The following is a 19,574-nucleotide window of genomic DNA, read 5'->3' as shown; positions in this document are numbered from 1 at the left end:
ATTTTATTTATTTAGTTATTCCATTTCTACTTTTGGAGATTAATATCATAATTTGTAATAAAGTAATGAATAATTATTATTTAAATAGTAATCATTATTTTTAATTAAATAAAAAAATAACTTTAATTCATTAATTTTGCGGTTTATTTCTCAAGGAGCGAGTTCAACTTGTCTCAGTGATGAAATCTCAGAAATTCGCTCTGACGCAGACATCGACGCCGTCATCAAGAACTTGAATTTAACAGGTCCTTTTCCCTTCCCTTCCTTGTTTTATTCACTTCATTTAATCTTCTTTTTATTATTTTTCCTTCTTCCTTGACTAATGATTGATATTTTAATTTTAATAATCAAATTTTGTTTTATCCTCGTCTGTTGTCATGTTTCATAATTCTTTTTTTTTCTATTTTTTTCTGTCTGTTTTTTTTTGGAATTTTTTAAATACGTGTAAAATAAAAAAAGAAATATAATTTTGTCAAATACATGAATTATTAATTGTAGAATTATTTTCTCTCTAGATCATCCAGTTCACGTGCCAGCATCACGTGGCGATCCATGGGAATGTGAATTCCCACCGACGAAAAATTACCGAATTGCGCCTATTAATGGAGTTTTTAATTTATTCGCCACTGATGAAGATTTAGAAAATAAAAAACCAGTTCCTTATTCATATCCAGATTTAGCGACATTTGTCGGTGATATGAATGTTCTTTGTGCAATGATTGCCGATGGACCATTGAAATCATTTTGCTATCGAAGACTGAGTTATCTCTCATCGAAATTTCAATTGCATGTTCTTCTCAACGAACTTAGGGAACTCGCGAGTCAAAAGGCGGTTCCTCATCGAGATTTTTATAATATTAGAAAGGTAACGAGTTCATCATGATTTTTTTCTTTCGAATTTGAGTTTGAATTTCAATTTGAAATTTAATTTAGAATCGAAATAAAAATTTGAAAATTAAATTAATTAAATATTTCTGAGATAATGAGAATATGTTTAAAGAGATTGTTACTATTTTTTTTGAATAAATAATTTTTCTCTTTTAGGTTGATACACATATTCACGCGGCCTCTTGCATGAATCAGAAACATTTACTGCGATTTATCAAAAAGACGCTTAAAAATCACGCCGATGAAGTAGTGACATGTTCGAAAACTGGAGAAACAATGACACTTCGAGAAGTATTTCAGTCAATGAATTTGACAACCTATGATCTCAGTGTAGACATGCTTGACGTTCATGCTGTAAGTTTTCTCATTTTTCTAAATTCAAATAAAATTTTGAACCACTCACGATCAAAAAAAAAATTACAAAATAAAATTTCTATCGAAGAAAATTCGCTTAAATGGAAAATAAAAAATTGAAAAATAACGTAAATACAAATAAAAGAATAAAATTTATGTATTTATGTATTAATTACGTATTTTCTTTCAGGATCGAAATACTTTTCACAGGTTTGATAAGTTTAATGCAAAATATAATCCAATCGGTGAGAGTCGACTGCGTGAGGTTTTTCTAAAAACGGATAATTATTTAAATGGCAAATACTTTGCGCGAATAATTAAAGAAGTGTCGAGTGATCTTGAGGAATCAAAATACCAGAATTCTGAACTTCGTCTTTCAATTTATGGAAAGAGTCCCGACGAATGGGACAAATTAGCGAAATGGGCAATTGAAGGCGATGTTTCTTCTGACAATGTTCGCTGGCTCATACAAATTCCCAGATTATAGTGAGTTTATATTTTTAATTAAATTGATTATTATTAAACGTAAATTCTAAAATTTTTTATTTTCAAATTTAAATTTTTAAATACTTTCATAATCAAAATTTAAAAAATTCACTTATTAAGTATATAATTAATTATTACTGTTCATATTTTCAAAAATTTTTATATAATACTTCGCAAGAATTCAATTATTTTTATTAATAATACATTCTTCGGAACAATTCAATTATTTTCATTAATAGTACATTTTTCGGAACCATTCAATTATTTTCAATGCAATTTTAATAAATTTCAATATCTTTTTTAAAACTTCAAAAATTTCAACTATAATTCCAAAAATTTAATTTTTTAAAAAATAATTCTAAAATTGAGTTAATCTGAAAAATGCAATTATTTCTAAAATTGTCTGTGAAATTTTATTTTAAAAACTCAATTATTTTCAAAATTTTGAAGAAATTTCTTGTATAAAATATTAAATTATTTCTATAAAAATTAAAAAATAACACAATTTGTTTATATAAATTTAATTAGGTATGTCAATTTTTTAATTAAATTATTGAAAAATTATATTACTTCTTATAGAATTTAAATACTAATTTTTCAGCATTTTAAATACAATTTATTTTAAAGAATTCAAACTATATTAAAAAATTTTGATTAAATTCTTCTTAAAATTTTAATTATTTTCATAAAAATAAAAAAATTCTTCAAAGGAATTAAATTATTTTCATTAATAATAAAATTTTTCGGTGGAATTAAATTATTTTTAATTCAATTTTAATAAAATTTCTCGAAAGAATTCAATTATTTTTTAAAATATTAATTAAATTCAATTATTTTCGAAAATTCTGTTCAAATTCTTCGAAAGAATTCAATTATTTTTATAAATAATAAAATTCTTCAAAAAAGTTCAATTATTTTTAAATGCAATTTTAATAAAATTTCTCAAAAGAATACAATTATTTTTAAACATATTAAATAAAATTCAATTATTTTTATATAATTGTAAAATTCTTAGCAAGAATTCAATAATTTTAAAAATGAAAATATTTGATAAAATAGTTAGAAATTAAAAAAGCAAATATAATTTTATTTTTAGATTCTAATTACTTTCTTATATTTACAGTGATATTTTTAAACTAAACAAACTTATGAAGAATTTTCAAGAGATACTTAACAACATATTTTTACCGCTTTTCGAAGCGACAAACGATCCTAATTCGCATCCGGAACTTCATAAATTTCTTCAATATGTGAGTTTCGTTCAAATCAATGGTTCGAAATTTTTTTTCTGAAAGACTAAATTTTTTAAATTTTATTATTTTTATACTGAAAAATTTGTACTTTATAATAATTTTTAATAATAGGTGATTGGTTTCGATTCCGTCGACGATGAGAGCAAACCGGAGAATCCTCTCTTTGACAAGGACGTGTTTCCACCGGAAAAATGGGATGATATTGAAAATCCTCCTTATGGATACTATCAGTACTATACATACGCAAATATGACTGTTCTCAATCATTTCAGAGCGTAAGAAATCACTTGAATATTTTTCTATAGTAATTTATTAATAATATAAAATTAAAATAATAAAAAATAAAAATATAATATTCATCATTTTTAATTAATTAAAATTTTAAATTTAGTTTGGTCTTCATAAAGCTTTTTGGCTTTGAAGTATGACAAAAAAATCCTATTTCACAGTTTTGGCCCTTTTTTGGAAAAAGAATTATGAAAAATTTAATTTTATAAATAAAAAATTAAGTGTGAAAATAATGTTATTTATAGAGAACAAGGACTAAATACGTTTGTTTTGAGACCACATTGTGGAGAGGCAGGACCGATCCAGCACTTAGTTTGCGGTTATATGATGGCAGAAAACATCTCCCACGGTCTTTTGCTAAGAAAAGTACCAGTGCTTCAATATCTTTACTATTTGGCGCAAATTGGCATTGCAATGTCACCACTCAGCAATAATTCCCTATTTCTCAATTACCATCGCAATCCACTACCGGAATATTTGGCCAGAGGACTTTGTGTCAGTCTCTCAACTGACGATCCACTTCAATTTCATTTCACCAAGGAACCATTAATGGAGGAATACAGCATTGCCGCTCAAGTTTGGAAATTAAGCTCATGCGATATGTGCGAACTTGCGAGAAATTCTGTCATTATGAGTGGATTTCCACACAAGGTATACAATTTTTAATTCTTATCACTTTATTAATACACTGGCAAATGATACGCAATAATAAAAAATTACAAAATTTTTTATTTTCAAATATAAATTTTAAAATAATTTCATAAACAAAATTTTTTAAATTTACCTATTACGTACAAAATTAATTATTATTGTTTATATTTTCAAAAATTTTAATATAATTCTTCACAAGAATTCAATTATTTTTATATAAATAATAACATTCTTTGGAAGAATTCAATTATTTTTATAAATAGTAAAACTTTTTGCAAAAATTCAATTATTTTCAAATAAAATTTCACGAAAGAATTCAATTATTTTCTAAAATTTTAATAAAATTTCACGAAAGAATTCAATTATTTTTAAAAATAGTAAAATTCTTCGCAAGAATTCAATTATTTTTATAAATAGTAAAATCCTTTGCAGGAATTCAATTATTTTCAAAAACCATTTTAATTGAATTCCTCGGCAGGATTAAAAAATTTTCAAATATATCCATAAAATTCAATTATTTCCTTAAACTTTAATAAATTCTTCGAAACAATATTCAACTATTGTTATAAATACTAAAATTCTTTGCAGGAATTAAATTATTTTTAATCCAATTTAAATAAAATTACACGAAAGAATTTAATTATTGTCAAAAATTTCCATAAAATTAAATTTCATCAAGAATTTCAAATTCTCTAAAAATAATTCAATTATTCTCAAAATATTTTTAAAAAATTCTATATGAAAATTATATTACTTTCAATGCAATTTTTAAATATAACCGTCAAAAAATTAAAAGAATTCAATTATTTTCAAAAAATAATAAAATTCTTCTGATGAATACAATTATTTTGAATATGCTTAATTTTAATAAAATTATTTACAGAAATTCAATTATTTTCGAAACAACTTTAATTCAATTTCTCGAAAGAATTTAATTATTTTCAAATATTATATATAATAATCGTCGTGATTCCAGATTTCCGGATCTCTGTCCACACTTGAAGTTAGTTATAGTTATTCTTTTGTTTTTTATACGTTTTGATAGAAAATAGAAATATACATATACATATACATACATTATAATAATCGTAAGTTTCCTTTCCGTTAGCAAATTATCTGCATTCATTTGTTTGTTTTGAAAATTTAATTTTGTGGGTTAAGTATTGGCATTTTTTATATATTTTTTAATGTCAAACTTTTTAATGTGGAAAATACTTTACTTATTAAATTGTCTCGACTCTTTGGTAAAAAATCTAAAATTATCGAAAATTATCAAAAATTCAAAAATCCGAATTTCTTAAAATTTAACATTCTTTCCTCTCTTTTATGGGACTTAGCTTCATTATTTTTGTGCTTTTGGAAAATACTTTACTTATTAAATTGTCTCGACTCTTTGGTAAAAAATGTGAAATTATCAAAAATTCGAAAAAATTCAAAAATTTGATTTTCTTAAAATTCAACATTTTTTCTTCTCTTTTATGGGATTTAGCTTCATTATTTTTGTGCTTTTGGAAAATACTTTACTTATTTAATAGTCTCGAATCTTTGGTAAAAAATCTAAAATTATCAAAAATTCGAAAAAATTCAAAAATCCGATTTTCTTAAAATTCAACATTTTTTCCTCTGTTTTATGGGAATTAGCTTCATTATTTTTGTGCTTTTGGAAAATACTTTACTTATTAAATTGTCTCAACTCTTTGGTAAAAAATCTAAAATTAATGAAAAATATCAAAAATTCAAAAATCCGAATTTTTTAAAATTCAACATTTTTTCCTCTCTTTTATAGGATTTAGCTTCATTATTTTTGTGCTTTTGGAAAATACTTTACTTATCAAATTGTCTCGACTCTTTGGTAAAAAATGTGAAATTATCGAAATTATCAAAAATTCAAAAAATCCGAATTTCTAAAAATTCAACATTTTTTCCTCTCTTTTATAGGATTTAGCTTCATTATTTTTGTGCTTTTGGAAAATACTTTACTTATTAAATTGTCTCGACTCTTTAGTAAAAAATCTAAAATTATCAAAAATTCGAAAAAATTCAAAAATCCGATTTTCTTAAAATTCAACATTTTTTCTTCTCTTTTATGGGATTTAGCTTCATTATTATTGTGCTTTTGGAAAATACTTTACTTATTTAATAGTCTCGACTCTTTGGTAAAAAATCTAAAATTATCAAAAATTCGAAAAAATTCAAAAATCCGATTATATTAAAATTCAACATTTTTTCCTTTCTTTTATGGGATTTAGCTTCATTATTTTTGTGCTTTTGGAAAATACTTTACTTATTAAATTGTCTCGACTCTTTAGTAAAAAATCTAAAATTATCAAAAATTCGAAAAAATTCAAAAATCCGATTTTCTTAAAATTCAACGTTTTTTCCTCTCTTTTATGGGATTTAGCTTTATTATTTTTGTGCTTTTGGAAAATACTTTACTTATTTAATAGTTCGACTCTTTAGTAAAAAATCTAAAATTATCAAAAATTCGAAAAAATTCAAAAATCCGATTTTCTTAAAATTCAACATTTTTTCTTCTCTTTTATGGGATTTAGCTTCATTATTTTTGTGCTTTTGGAAAATACTTTACTTATTTAATAGTCTCGACTCTTTGGTAAAAAATCTAAAATTATCAAAAATTCGAAAAAATTCAAAAATCCGATTTTCTTAAAATTCATTATTTTTTCCTCTCTTTTATGGGATTTAGCTTCATTATTTTTGTGCTTTTGGAAAATACTTTACTTATTAAATTGTCTCGACTCTTTAGTAAAAAATCTGAAATTATCAAAAATTCGAAAAAATTCAAAAATCCGATTTTCTTAAAATTCAACATTTTTTCCTCTCTTTTATGGGATTTAGCTTTATTATTTTTGTGCTTTTGGAAAATACTTTACTTATTTAATAGTTCGACTCTTTAGTAAAAAATCTAAAATTATCAAAAATTCGAAAAAATTCAAAAATCCGATTTTCTTAAAATTCAACATTTTTTCTTCTCTTTTATGGGATTTAGCTTCATTATTATTGTGCTTTTGGAAAATACTTTACTTATTTAATAGTCTCGACTTTTTGGTAAAAAATCTAAAATTATCAAAAATTCGAAAAAATTCAAAAATCCGATTTTATTAAAATTCAACATTTTTTCCTTTCTTTTATGGGATTTAGCTTCATTATTTTTGTGCTTTTGGAAAATACTTTACTTATTAAATTGTCTCGACTCTTTAGTAAAAAATCTAAAATTATCAAAAATTCGAAAAAATTCAAAAATCCGATTTTCTTAAAATTCAACATTTTTTCCTCTCTTTTATGGGATTTAGCTTTATTATTTTTGTGCTTTTGGAAAATACTTTACTTATTCAATAGTTCGACTCTTTAGTAAAAAATCTAAAATTATCAAAAATTCGAAAAAATTCAAAAATCCGATTTTCTTAAAATTCAACATTTTTTCTTCTCTTTTAAGGGATTTAGCTTCATTATTTTTGTGCTTTTGGAAAATACTTTACTTATTAAATTGTCTCGACTCTTTAGTAAAAAATCTAAAATTATCAAAAATTCGAAAAAATTCAAAAATCCGATTTTCTTAAAATTCAACATTTTTTCTTCTCTTTTATGGGATTTAGCTTCTTTATTTTTGTGCTTTTGGAAAATACTTTACTTATTTAATAGTCTCGAATCTTTGGTAAAAAATCTAAAATTATCGAAAATTATCAAAAATTCAAAAATCCGAATTTTTTAAAATTCAACATTTTTTCCTCTCTTTTATAGGATTTAGCTTCATTATTTTTGTGCTTTTGGAAAATACTTTACTTATTAAATTGTCTCGACTCTTTGGTAAAAAATCTAAAATTATCAAAAATTCGAAAAAATTCAAAAATTTGATTTTCTTAAAATTCAACATTTTTTCTTCTCTTTTATGGGATTTAGCTTCATTATTTTTGTGCTTTTGGAAAATACTTTACTTATTAAATTGTCTCGACTCTTTGGTAAAAAATGTGAAATTATCGAAAATTATCAAAAATTCAAAAATTCGATTTTCTTAAAATTCAACATTTTTTCTTCTCTTTTATAGGATTTAGCTTCATTATTTTTGTGCTTTTGGAAAATACTTTACATATTTAATAGTCTCGACTCTTTGGTAAAAAATCTAAAATTATCAAAAATTCGAAAAAATTCAAAAATCCGAATTTTTTAAAATTCAACATTTTTTCCTCTCTTTTATAGGATTTAGCTTCATTATTTTTGTGCTTTTGGAAAATACTTTACTTATTAAATTGTCTCGACTCTTTGGTAAAAAATGTGAAATTATCGAAAATTATCAAAAATTCAAAAATCCGATTTTCTTAAAATTCAACATTTTTTCTTCTCTTTTATGGGATTTAGCTTCATTATTTTTGTGCTTTTGGAAAATACTTTACATATTTAATAGTCTCGACTCTTTGGTAAAAAATCTAAAATTAATGAAAATTATCAAAAATTCAAAAATCCGAATTTCTTAAAATTCAACATTTTTTCCTCTCTTTTATAGGATTTAGCTTCATTATTTTTGTGCTTTTGGAAAATACTTTACTTATTAAATTGTCTCGACTCTTTGGTAAAAAATCTAAAATTATCAAAAATTCAAAAAAATTCAAAAATTTGATTTTCTTAAAATTCAACATTTTTTCCTCTCTTTTATAGGATTTAGCTTCTTTATTTTTGTGCTTTTGGAAAATACTTTACTTATTTAATAGTCTCGAATCTTTGGTAAAAAATCTAAAATTATCGAAAATTATCAAAAATTCAAAAATCCGAATTTTTTAAAATTCAACATTTTTTCCTCTCTTTTATAGGATTTAGCTTCATTATTTTTGTGCTTTTGGAAAATACTTTACTTATTAAATTGTCTCGACTCTTTGGTAAAAAATCTAAAATTATCAAAAATTCGAAAAAATTCAAAAATTTGATTTTCTTAAAATTCAACATTTTTTCCTCTCTTTTATAGGATTTAGCTTCATTATTTTTGTGCTTTTGGAAAATACTTTACTTATTAAATTGTCTCGACTCTTTGGTAAAAAATGTGAAATTATCGAAAATTATCAAAAATTCAAAAATCCGATTTTCTTAAAATTCAACATTTTTTCTTCTCTTTTATGGGATTTAGCTTCATTATTTTTGTGCTTTTGGAAAATACTTTACATATTTAATAGTCTCGACTCTTTGGTAAAAAATCTAAAATTATCAAAAATTCGAAAAAATTCAAAAATTTGATTTTCTTAAAATTCAACATTTTTTCCTCTCTTTTATAGGATTTAGCTTCATTATTTTTGTGCTTTTGGAAAACACTTTACTTATTAAATTGTCTCGACTCTTTGGTAAAAAATGTGAAATTATCGAAAATTATCAAAAATTCAAAAATCCGATTTTCTTAAAATTCAACATTTTTTCTTCTCTTTTATGGGATTTAGCTTCATTATTTTTGTGCTTTTGGAAAATACTTTACTTATAAAATTGTCTCGACTCTTTGGTAAAAAATGTGAAATTATCGAAAATTATCAAAAATTCAAAAATTCGATTTTCTTAAAATTCAACATTTTTTCTTCTCTTTTATGGGATTTAGCTTCATTATTTTTGTGCTTTTGGAAAATACTTTACATATTTAATAGTCTCGACTCTTTGGTAAAAAATCTAAAATTATCAAAAATTCGAAAAAATTCAAAAATCCGAATTTTTTAAAATTCAACATTTTTTCCTCTCTTTTATGGGATTTAGCTTTATTATTTTTGTGCTTTTGGAAAATACTTTACATATTTAATAGTCTCGAATCTTTGGTAAAAAATCTAAAATTAATGAAAATTATCAAAAATTCAAAAATCCGAATTTCTTAAAATTCAACATTTTTTCCTCTCTTTTATAGGATTTAGCTTCATTATTTTTGTGCTTTTGGAAAATACTTTACTTATTAAATTGTCTCGAATCTTTGGTAAAAAATCTAAAATTATCAAAAATTCAAAAAAATTCAAAAATCCGATTTTCTTAAAATTCAACATTTTTTCTTCTCTTTTATGGGATTTAGCTTCTTTATTTTTGTGCTTTTGGAAAATACTTTACTTATTTAATAGTCTCGAATCTTTGGTAAAAAATCTAAAATTATCGAAAATTATCAAAAATTCAAAAAGCCGAATTTTTTAAAATTCAACATTTTTTCCTCTCTTTTATAGGATTTAGCTTCATTATTTTTGTGCTTTTGGAAAATACTTTACTTATTAAATTGTCTCGACTCTTTGGTAAAAAATGTGAAATTATCGAAAATTATCAAAAATTCAAAAATCCGAATTTCTTAAAATTCAACATTTTTTCTTCTCTTTTATGGGATTTAGCTTCATTTTTTTTGGAAAATACTTTACTTATTTAATAGTCTCGAATCTTTGGTAAAAAATCTAAAATTATCGAAAATTATCAAAAATCCGAAAAATTGAATTTCTTAAAATTCAACATTTTTTCCTCTCTTTTATAGGATTTAGCTTCATTATTTTTGTGCTTTTGGAAAATACTTTACTTATTAAATTGTCTCGACTCTTTGGTAAAAAATGTGAAATTATCGAAAATTATCAAAAATTCAAAAATTTGAATTTTTTAAAATTCAACATTTTTTCCTCTCTTTTATAGGATTTAGCTTCATTATTTTTTTGCTTTTGGAAAATACTTTACTTATTAAATTGTCTCGACTCTTTGGTAAAAAATCTAAAATTATCGAAAATTATCAAAAATTCAAAAATCCGATTTTCTTAAAATTCAACATTTTTTCTTCTCTTTTATGGGATTTAGCTTCATTATTTTTGTGCTTTTGGAAAATACTTTACTTATTAAATTGTCTCGACTCTTTGGAAAAAAATAAAAAATTATTAAAAATTATCAAAAATCCGAAAAATTGAATTTCTTAAAATTCAACATTTTTTTTCTCTTTTATACCATTTAGCTTTATTATTATTTGAATTTTTATTCAAGAAAAAAAATGGAAAACTGAAAAAATTTAGAATTTTTTAAAAATTACAGGCCTTTTCAATGATTTCTCTGATTTCCAGATTCTGTAGGAACCCTGCTTTTGTCTGACTTTCTTCTAAATTATCGAATTCAGTGATTTCTGGGGTGAATTTGGTTAAGTTTTAAAATGATTAATTTCTATTTGAATTCGTTTTTTTTGAATGTAGAAAATCTGATGTTAATTTATATCTTTTTTAGTTATGCACGGCAAAAAATATTTAGCTGGATGAACTACAGATTTCACTTTAGTAGCGAAATTTTTCAGTGCTTCAATTAATACTTTCGTTATTCTAGAGAAACTTATCGCCATTTCAAGTAAAACTTTTTTCAGTGTGTAATAATTATTATTTCTTTAAAAAGTATTTAATTTAAAATGGCTTTATAAAATAAGCAATGCAAAAGATGACCCAGATACTAATTGTAATTGTTCTAGCCATAGTTTAAGTCTAGTAATGTAAATTCTATTTAAATTGAGACCATTGAGTGAAATTATTTGAATTTTAGTTAGTTAAATCTCTTTGTTAGGTTATAATAATTATTTCTTTAAAATTTTTTAAATTGTTTAAAATAAGCAGCCCCATACAACATTCCCGCGCGCTTGCGCGCGGATAGTTTGGCTAGTTTCTATAAAATTCTTCAAAACAATTCAATTTTTCCTAAAACTTTAATAAATTCTTCGATCATTTAAACTATTTTTATAAATAGTAGAATTCTTTGCAGAAATTCAATTATTTTCTAAAATTTGAATAAAAACATTGAAAAAAATTATTTTTTTTTAAATAGTAAAGTCTTTGCAAACATTCAATTATTTTCAATTATTGAAATTTTTTTCTTCTCCTTTCCTTCTGGTTATTTAAAATATTTTTTTTAATAAAATTCCTTAAAAAATTCATTTATTTTTAAAAATTTGAATAAATTTTTGAAAACAATTCAATTATTTTCATAAATAATAAAATTCTTCAAAGGAATTCAATTATTTTAATTCAATTATTTTTAATTTCAATTCAATTATTTTTAATTCAATTCTAGTAAAGTTCTTCTCAAGAATCCAATTATTTTCTAAAATACTGAAATTCTTCGAAGAAGAATTATTATTATTATTATTTTTATTTTCATAAACAATAACATTCTTTAAAGAAATTCAATTATTTTCATCAGTAATAAAATTCTTCGGAGGAATTCAATTATTTTTAATACTATTTTAATAAAATTTCTCTAAAGAATCCAATTATTTTCAAAATTTTTAATAAAATTCTTTCAAAACATTAAATTATTTTCAAAAATTATGATAAAATTCTTCAAAACAATTCAATTATTTTTATTATTTGTAAAATTCTTTGCAAGAATTCAAGATTTTCATGACATTAATTTTAAAATAGAAATGATTTAAAAAGAAAAATCATTAAAAATGTTAGGAAACAAAAAAACAAACAACAATTAACTTCAAACTACGAACAGATTACCGGAATACAACGATTATTAATATAGATTTTCTTTATCTTTTTAGAGCAAACAATATTGGCTGGGTCCAAATTATACAAAAGAAGGTGTCGCTGGAAACGATATCACTCGAACAAATGTGCCAGATATTCGTGTTGCTTATCGATATGAGACAATGGTCGATGAGCTCTCCAATATTTTCAAAGTCGTTGAAAAATTAGATTCATTCTAGCGTCTACCGTTCTCTTGTGTTCCGTCCCTCGCCATCAATAGAGTTGAAATTTAATTGTTTCAACTCTTCAAATCTTATAAAAACGAACACAAGAACAAAATCGACAAGCTTAATTAATTTTCAAACGGATTATAAAATCCATTTTCCGCTTTGCGGCATTTATGGAAATTGATTTTCTCCAAAAAAAAAAAAATTTTACCTCGCAAAACCTAATGTTATCTCATATAAATAGTTTCTATTTTAACAATGGCTGTTAAATCATGTTTAGCAATTAAGAAAAATTATATTAAAAATCTATTTCTTATAAAGACGAAAAAAAAGTTGTACTTTAAAAGAGAGAAGATATTGTAAAAAAATAAAATTGTTTCTCAACAGACTTCTATGAATGACCAAAATAAATTTTTTAGTAACAGCTAAATTTATTAAAATGTTCAATTTTGGCTGAAATAAACTAGTAGATTGAATGAAAAATAATTTTTTTCCAATTTGCATAATATATTAAATGAGAGAAAATTTTAGCTAAGGCCTTTAAATTTATTTTATTACATTTTTGTACATTTATACCGCCATAATTTTTATTTCTTCATTAGAATTTCATTACAAGTGAGAAAGTAGGAATTATTTTATATTGCCAAATTGTAAAAAGAAACTTTATGACGCATTGCGATTGAAACTATTGTAAATTTCAATCATATAGTTTATATCCTCGATGATTTGCTTTAATTTGTATAAACTAGTTATGTACATCATATTTCACAAATTGGTTATTACATTCTGTAATAAATATTATAGACAAACATATTTTTTTTTATTTGATTTATTCAACGAAATTATAGAATGTATCTGTTTTTTTCTAATTTGATGCTTTATAATAAAAATTGTGTTTTTTCTCTAATTCATTATTGCGTTAATATTTCTGTTCCTTATCGAAAAAAATTGTCTAAAATTCTCTAATTATTTACAATTTCTAACTTTAATTAAAATGTCAAAAATATCAATTGTAATATACAATTGATATTTTTTTCCGAAAATATGTAATTTCTCTAGTTATTTAAAATAAAGCATTCGGTAAAAAATTTATTTTATCTAATTAAATAATTAAAAAAAAAAAATTTTCGTTATTAATTGTCTAAATTCTTTGGTTATTTCACTTTCTTTTCACTTGGAACACTTATTAAGTTTTGCTTAATTTTTGGTAAAATTTCGGTGAATATAATTGTTCCTATAAAAACGAGACTCGTTCCAACCCAATGGTATAGGGTGAATGGATTTTTAAAGTACAATATAGAAAATATAAGTGACAAAAATTTACGTAGAGTTACCACAAGTGTTACTGTGAGGGAAGTACACTCTGTCGTCAAAACGTACACCGATCCAATGCACATGTATCTGTTTGAAAAGAAAATATTAAGGAAAATAACAAAAATTAAATATTTAATGTAACAGTGAATTAAATTAACGATTTAATTAAATAAATCGATGTGTAGAATGTATAACTATTACTATTAGATATTTTTACTTTAATATAAATAAATAAATAAATCTTATCTAAAATAAATAGTGATCTAGTTATTAATTAATTAAATTTGAATAAATTAACAGGGTTGCCACAAGTCAGGGAATTCAGGGAAAAGTCAAAGAAAGTAAAATTGGTCAGGAAAATCAGGGAAAACTCAGGGATTTTTCTTAAAAGTACTGGAAAAAATTAAAAGTTTAGAATTCATAAGAAAATTCTGAATTTTTATGTTTTTTTTCTGTTTGCCTCGTAAACTATGAAATTACCACGAATTTTAATACAAAACCTTCAATTTTTTCTATTTTTGACAATAATTTCTTTTTAAATAACTTAATTTTTCAAGAACTATCATAAAATTATGATTTATAAATTATTTAATGAAACAATTTTCATAAATACTAGGTTGATAGAAGAATTTTAGTTAAAAATACTAAAAAAAATTGAATTTTGGAAAAGTTAGAAATGATTCCAGAAATTCAATTATTTTCAAAAGTTATAAAAATTCTTCACCGAATTTTAATTATGTTCAACAATTTTTAAAAAATTCTCTTCAAAATTTCAATTATCATTAAAAATAATAAAATTCTTCACCGAAATTCAATTATTTTTTAAACTTTTAATAAAATTCGTGGCAAAATTCCACAGGAATTCAATTATTTACAAAATTTTTAATAAATTTCTTCGAAATAATTCACTTATTTTCATAAGTAATAAAATTTTCACAGGAATTCAATTATTTAAAATACAAAATTTCATAAAATTTATCGACAAATATCAATTATTTAAAAAGATTTTTATAAAATTCGTCGCAAGAATTCAATTATTTAAAAAAATTTAACAAAGTTCTTTTCAAGAATTCAATTATTTTTATAAACTTGAATAAAATTTGTTGCAAAAATTCAATTATTCATATAAATAATAAAATTCTTCACAGAAATTCAGTTATTTTTATAAACTTAAATAAAATTCGTTGGAAGAATTAAATTATTTTCAAAAGTAATAAAATTCTTTGCAGAAATTCAATTATGTTCAAAAATTAAAAAAAAATTCTCTTCAGAATTTCAAGTATCTTTATAAATAATAAAATTCTTCTCCGAAATTCAATTATTTTAGAAAAATTTTAATAAAATTCTTGGGAAAATTTTAATTATTTTCATAAATAATAAAACTCATCGCAGGATTTTAATTATTTTTGATATAATATTTTAATCGAATTCCTCGAAAAATTTAATTATTCTTAACAATTTTATTAAAATTTGTCAAATGAATTCAATTATTTAAAAATTTGTTGATATAATTCTTTATGAGAATTCAATTTTAACAAACATTCAATTATTCAATAAATAATTTATTTTTTAATTTAAATAATTGGATTTTTCTTAGAATTTTCTAATAAAAGTTAATTTAAAAATGGATTTACAAATAATCGATTTATTATTTATGAAAATAATTGAATTTTTGCAACGAAACTTATTACATTTTTTTAAATAATTGAATTTATTTGAGAAATTTTACTACTTGTAAAAATAATTGAATTCTTGCGAAGGATTTTATTAGAATTTTTGTAAATAATTAATTTTTGTTGAAAAATTTTATGGTAATTTAAATTATTACAAAACATGAAGAAGGCGATCACTCCAAGTCGAAGACTCGGATTGATCGCCTTCTTCATGTTTTGTATTCTTTTAAGTTGTTGAATTTCAAAAAGGTTCGAATTTGAATGTTTGGAAGAATTTAATTCCTACAGAAAAATAATGACCTACACTGGGGTCAAAAAGTTTCAGTACATTTGTACTGATTACTGTTAAGTGCTCGCTTCACTTCAAATTCAAATATTTCTGTAAAAATAGATGTTAGAGCTATCAAATTAGGATCATTTTAAAGTTCAATAAATTTAGAGTCAAATAGGCTAAGATATAACCAATTTAATAGTGTAAATATTGAAAATATAATTCTTTAATGTTAGAGATTTTTCGTGAAAAATTTGATTTTGAAATCTGGAATTCAAGCGCACGCCAATTGAAGAAAATTTTTTTTTAAGCTTTGATAGTTGCACAATATCAAGTACAAATTCCATTCTTTAATTCTGGACCAAAATAATTCACATATATTAAGTATTTTCTTCAAATTCTATAAAAATAACTTCCTTTGCTCTCGAAATTTTTCAAAGAATATTAATTGCAAATTCGTCGTTTTCGTTCACTTGTTTTTTCAATTAACCACACTTTTGAAAAATATGCACCTTTTTTTTATTGAAAAATAAAAAATAGACACCTAGAATGAAAATAAGGAATAATGATAGAGTTAAAATTTGTAAAATTATAAGAAGAGGGATAAATTTCATGTAAATAACTTAAATTTCCTAAGATGAAGAGGTTCTATATTTTTCAAAAGTGTGGTTATTTGATAGAACAAGTGAATGAAAACGACGAATTTGCTATTTATATTCATCGAAAAATTTAGAGCAAGAGATATTATTTTTATAGAATTTGAAGAAAATACTCAATATATGTGAATGATTTTGGTCTAGAATTAAAGAATGAAATTTGTACTTTTTATTGTGCAACTATCAAAACTTAAAAAAAATTTTTCTTCAATTGGCGTACGCTTGAATTCCAGATTTCAAAATCGCAATTTTCATAAAAAAATATCTAACTTTAAAGAATTATATTTTTAATATTTACACTATTAAATTGGTTATATCTTAGCCTACTTGACTCTAAATTTATTAAACTTTAAAATGATTCTACTTTGATAGCTCTTACATCCATCTTTACAGAAATATTTGAATTTTAAGTGAAGCGAGCACTTAACAGTAATCAATACAAATGTACTGAAACTTTTTGACCCCAGTGTAAATATTTATTTAAAAAAGAAGTTATTGATGTTTTTGAATAATTTTACAATTAAAGAAATTTGTAAATAAATGTAATAGAACATTTTTTTGAGTATCTAATAATTTTCATAGTGAATCAGAATATACTTTAGGGTCAGGGAAAAAGTGAAAATTTTGTCTGGAAATCAGGGAAAAATAAAATTAAATATTTGTGGCAACCCTAATTAAGAAAAGTATTCTAATTTAAATTATTGTTTCTTAAGTCAAATTTTTTTAAAAGAAAAGGATACTGCGTGAGGACATTTCCAATTAAATAGACGACTAATTTTGGTAATTGCACTCCAATTAAGGGGACTGCTATTGGTGCAGAAGCTAATGCCACATTCCAATGTTGCCATATATTGGGTCCCAATGTGAGAAAAAATGGCAGTGGCAAAAGATGCTGAAAAATTAATAATTTAAATTATTTTAAAAATTCAAATTCAAATTATTGTTATTCAAATTATTATTTTTTTCAAAAAGGAAAATTATTTGTTTTACGAACAGTATAAAAAAGAGCTTCCTTAGGATGCTTTCCATAACGTTTATATAAAACTTCCTGATAAAGGCCCATTCTGGCACTGATAAAAAGTGCAACAGTTAATAAAATAATTCCAACAGTCCACCAAAAGAAATCGTCCCAAGGCGTCGTTGGCTGAACATTAACTGTTTGCGTCGATTTAATATCCTGTCCACTTATTAACGTACACAATGCAATTCCAACAGAAATCATAAAAACTGACAAATATTTACTAAAAGTATACGTCTTTTGTAAAATAATTATACCCATTATCATATTTGCTATAAGAGAACCCTGAAAAAGAAATAATTACAATTTTTCATTTCGTTTATATTCAAAATTTACAACTTTAATTCTTTTTATTCAAAATATCTTCTATTCAAAATTATAGTTGAATAGTTAGAAGAATTATTTTAAATAAAAAAAATTATTCATAAACAGAAAAATATATACTCACTGCTCTGAATATCATGTGAAGTGGCATAGGCACATTAAAATCGAATGCATAATTATTACATACACTACTAACGAAAAACATTGTAACTAAAATTGTATAATCCTTTAGTCCTATTTTTGGTTTTACAGTACCACATTTTGATGTAAATAAAAATCCTTCTATTGAAATGAATAAAAATTGGGCGAAAGTTATAAGATTCCCACTGCCAGGATCTCCACTGAAAAAAAACATTAATTAATAAATTAAAATTGTTCATTAATTACAAAAAAAAATTGTTACCCTATATTTTCTATATTTAAATTGAAAAAATCATGTTAAGAACCATTCTGCGATATAATAATCAAAAAGAGGTCAAAGAGATAAATTTCAATCGTTATATTAACATGAATATCTAAATTTCATGTGATAAATACGCTTCAATAAAGAAACTATTGAGAAAAGAAAAAAGTAATTCATTTAAAGCTTTATGTAATAAATCTTCTTTATAGATAATGTGAAGAATAAATTACAACTCTTAGTTTATTTATTAAAAAACTATGTTTCCAAAAAGTGAAATAATAATTAATAAAGGAAATATATTCTTTCTTATGTAATATGTAAATATTGCAAAATATGTCCTTTCGAATATAAATATATTATATGACTAGAATTACTAGTAATAATTTGCCAAATAGTTTTATTAGTAAAAGTTCACCTAATAAATGAAAATTTACCTAATAGAAGGTACTAATAGTAATTAAAGAATAATAAAATACTAATAGTAACAATTTTATTAGTAATCGTGATAAATCAATTATCATTTTTGAATGACGTGTCAGTTAAACGACTAACTTATGTTTATATAAAAATACTTCCAGTATTATTTTCCTCAGAATCTTCCAAAGTTTGATAAGTAATAATGAATGTAAATAACAACAATAGAATATAAAGTACGTAGAATATTAGGAATATTAGTCAAAATTATCAAAATAATTCTACTTGACGTTGACTATACTAGGTTAGAAAAGCATAAACATTTTAAATTCCATACTTACATGACAAGTAGTTCCAGAAATATAACATTTAAACAACAACCCAGAAAAACTAGAAAAATTGCTAAAGGTGCCTTGTTCATTTTCTTTTTGCTAATTTAAAAAAGAAAAATACTGTCTTTTATGTTCTAACCTATAAATTGCTTCCTCACTAAAAGAATATATAAAAATCACGAGCAAACGCTTATAACATCTGATTATGAACTAATATTACTCTGACGTTCTTTAAAGATAAGAAATAAATACTTTTGTTGCACTGTCATTTAGGTATATAGTCTTAATATACTTGAAATTACAGTTAATACCCATCATTACACACTAATTAGAAAACTTCATATTTTAGCAATGTTTTTGCATTGAAATGACCTTGAACTTTAAATTTATTTTTTGTGGAGAGGGAAAAAAGCGGCAATTTTCAAAAATTGTAAATCAGAAATAATTTTTATCTGTTACTATTTTTTTTTGTTTAAACAAAAATTATACGTAAACATTTTTTTGAAATAATTTCTTCTTTCCATCAGTAATAAATTTTCAAAGATGTTTTATTCAGAATTTTCATTGTGTAATTT

General features: G+C 23.0%; 2 protein-coding genes across 10 annotated transcripts in view; one reads left to right on the top strand and one right to left on the bottom strand.

Annotated features, from left to right (window-relative positions):
* Window positions 1-13,501, top strand: part of LOC122507864 (AMP deaminase 2) — a 31,269-nt gene extending 17,768 nt beyond the window's left edge. For all 9 annotated transcript variants that reach the window (XM_043620812.1, XM_043620819.1, XM_043620818.1 and 6 more), the window contains 7 exons: window positions 516-865; window positions 1,045-1,242; window positions 1,433-1,728; window positions 2,852-2,978; window positions 3,093-3,256; window positions 3,515-3,920; window positions 12,442-13,501. In XM_043620812.1, the coding sequence (XP_043476747.1) occupies window positions 516-865; window positions 1,045-1,242; window positions 1,433-1,728; window positions 2,852-2,978; window positions 3,093-3,256; window positions 3,515-3,920; window positions 12,442-12,606 (1,706 nt within the window). In that variant the 3' untranslated portion in view covers window positions 12,607-13,501. The remainder of the gene's footprint in view (window positions 1-515; window positions 866-1,044; window positions 1,243-1,432; window positions 1,729-2,851; window positions 2,979-3,092; window positions 3,257-3,514; window positions 3,921-12,441) is intronic.
* Window positions 13,502-13,727: 226 nt separating this feature from the next.
* On the bottom strand, window positions 13,728-19,352 carry LOC122507873 (UDP-xylose and UDP-N-acetylglucosamine transporter). The gene is made up of 5 exons (XM_043620834.1): window positions 19,009-19,352; window positions 17,975-18,191; window positions 17,503-17,811; window positions 17,249-17,400; window positions 13,728-13,995 (listed from the first exon to the last, which is right to left on the bottom strand). Exons 1-5 carry the CDS (start codon window positions 19,086-19,088, stop codon window positions 13,749-13,751), a joined length of 1,005 nt encoding a protein of 334 aa, XP_043476769.1. The 5' UTR covers window positions 19,089-19,352; the 3' UTR covers window positions 13,728-13,748.
* Between the last annotated feature and the right edge of the window lie 222 nt (window positions 19,353-19,574).

Source organism: Leptopilina heterotoma, unplaced genomic scaffold (genome assembly GCF_015476425.1).
Source record: "Leptopilina heterotoma isolate Lh14 unplaced genomic scaffold, ASM1547642v1 Lhet_52, whole genome shotgun sequence".
NCBI lineage: Eukaryota > Metazoa > Arthropoda > Insecta > Hymenoptera > Figitidae > Leptopilina > Leptopilina heterotoma.
This window is presented reverse-complemented; position numbering and strand designations above follow the sequence as displayed.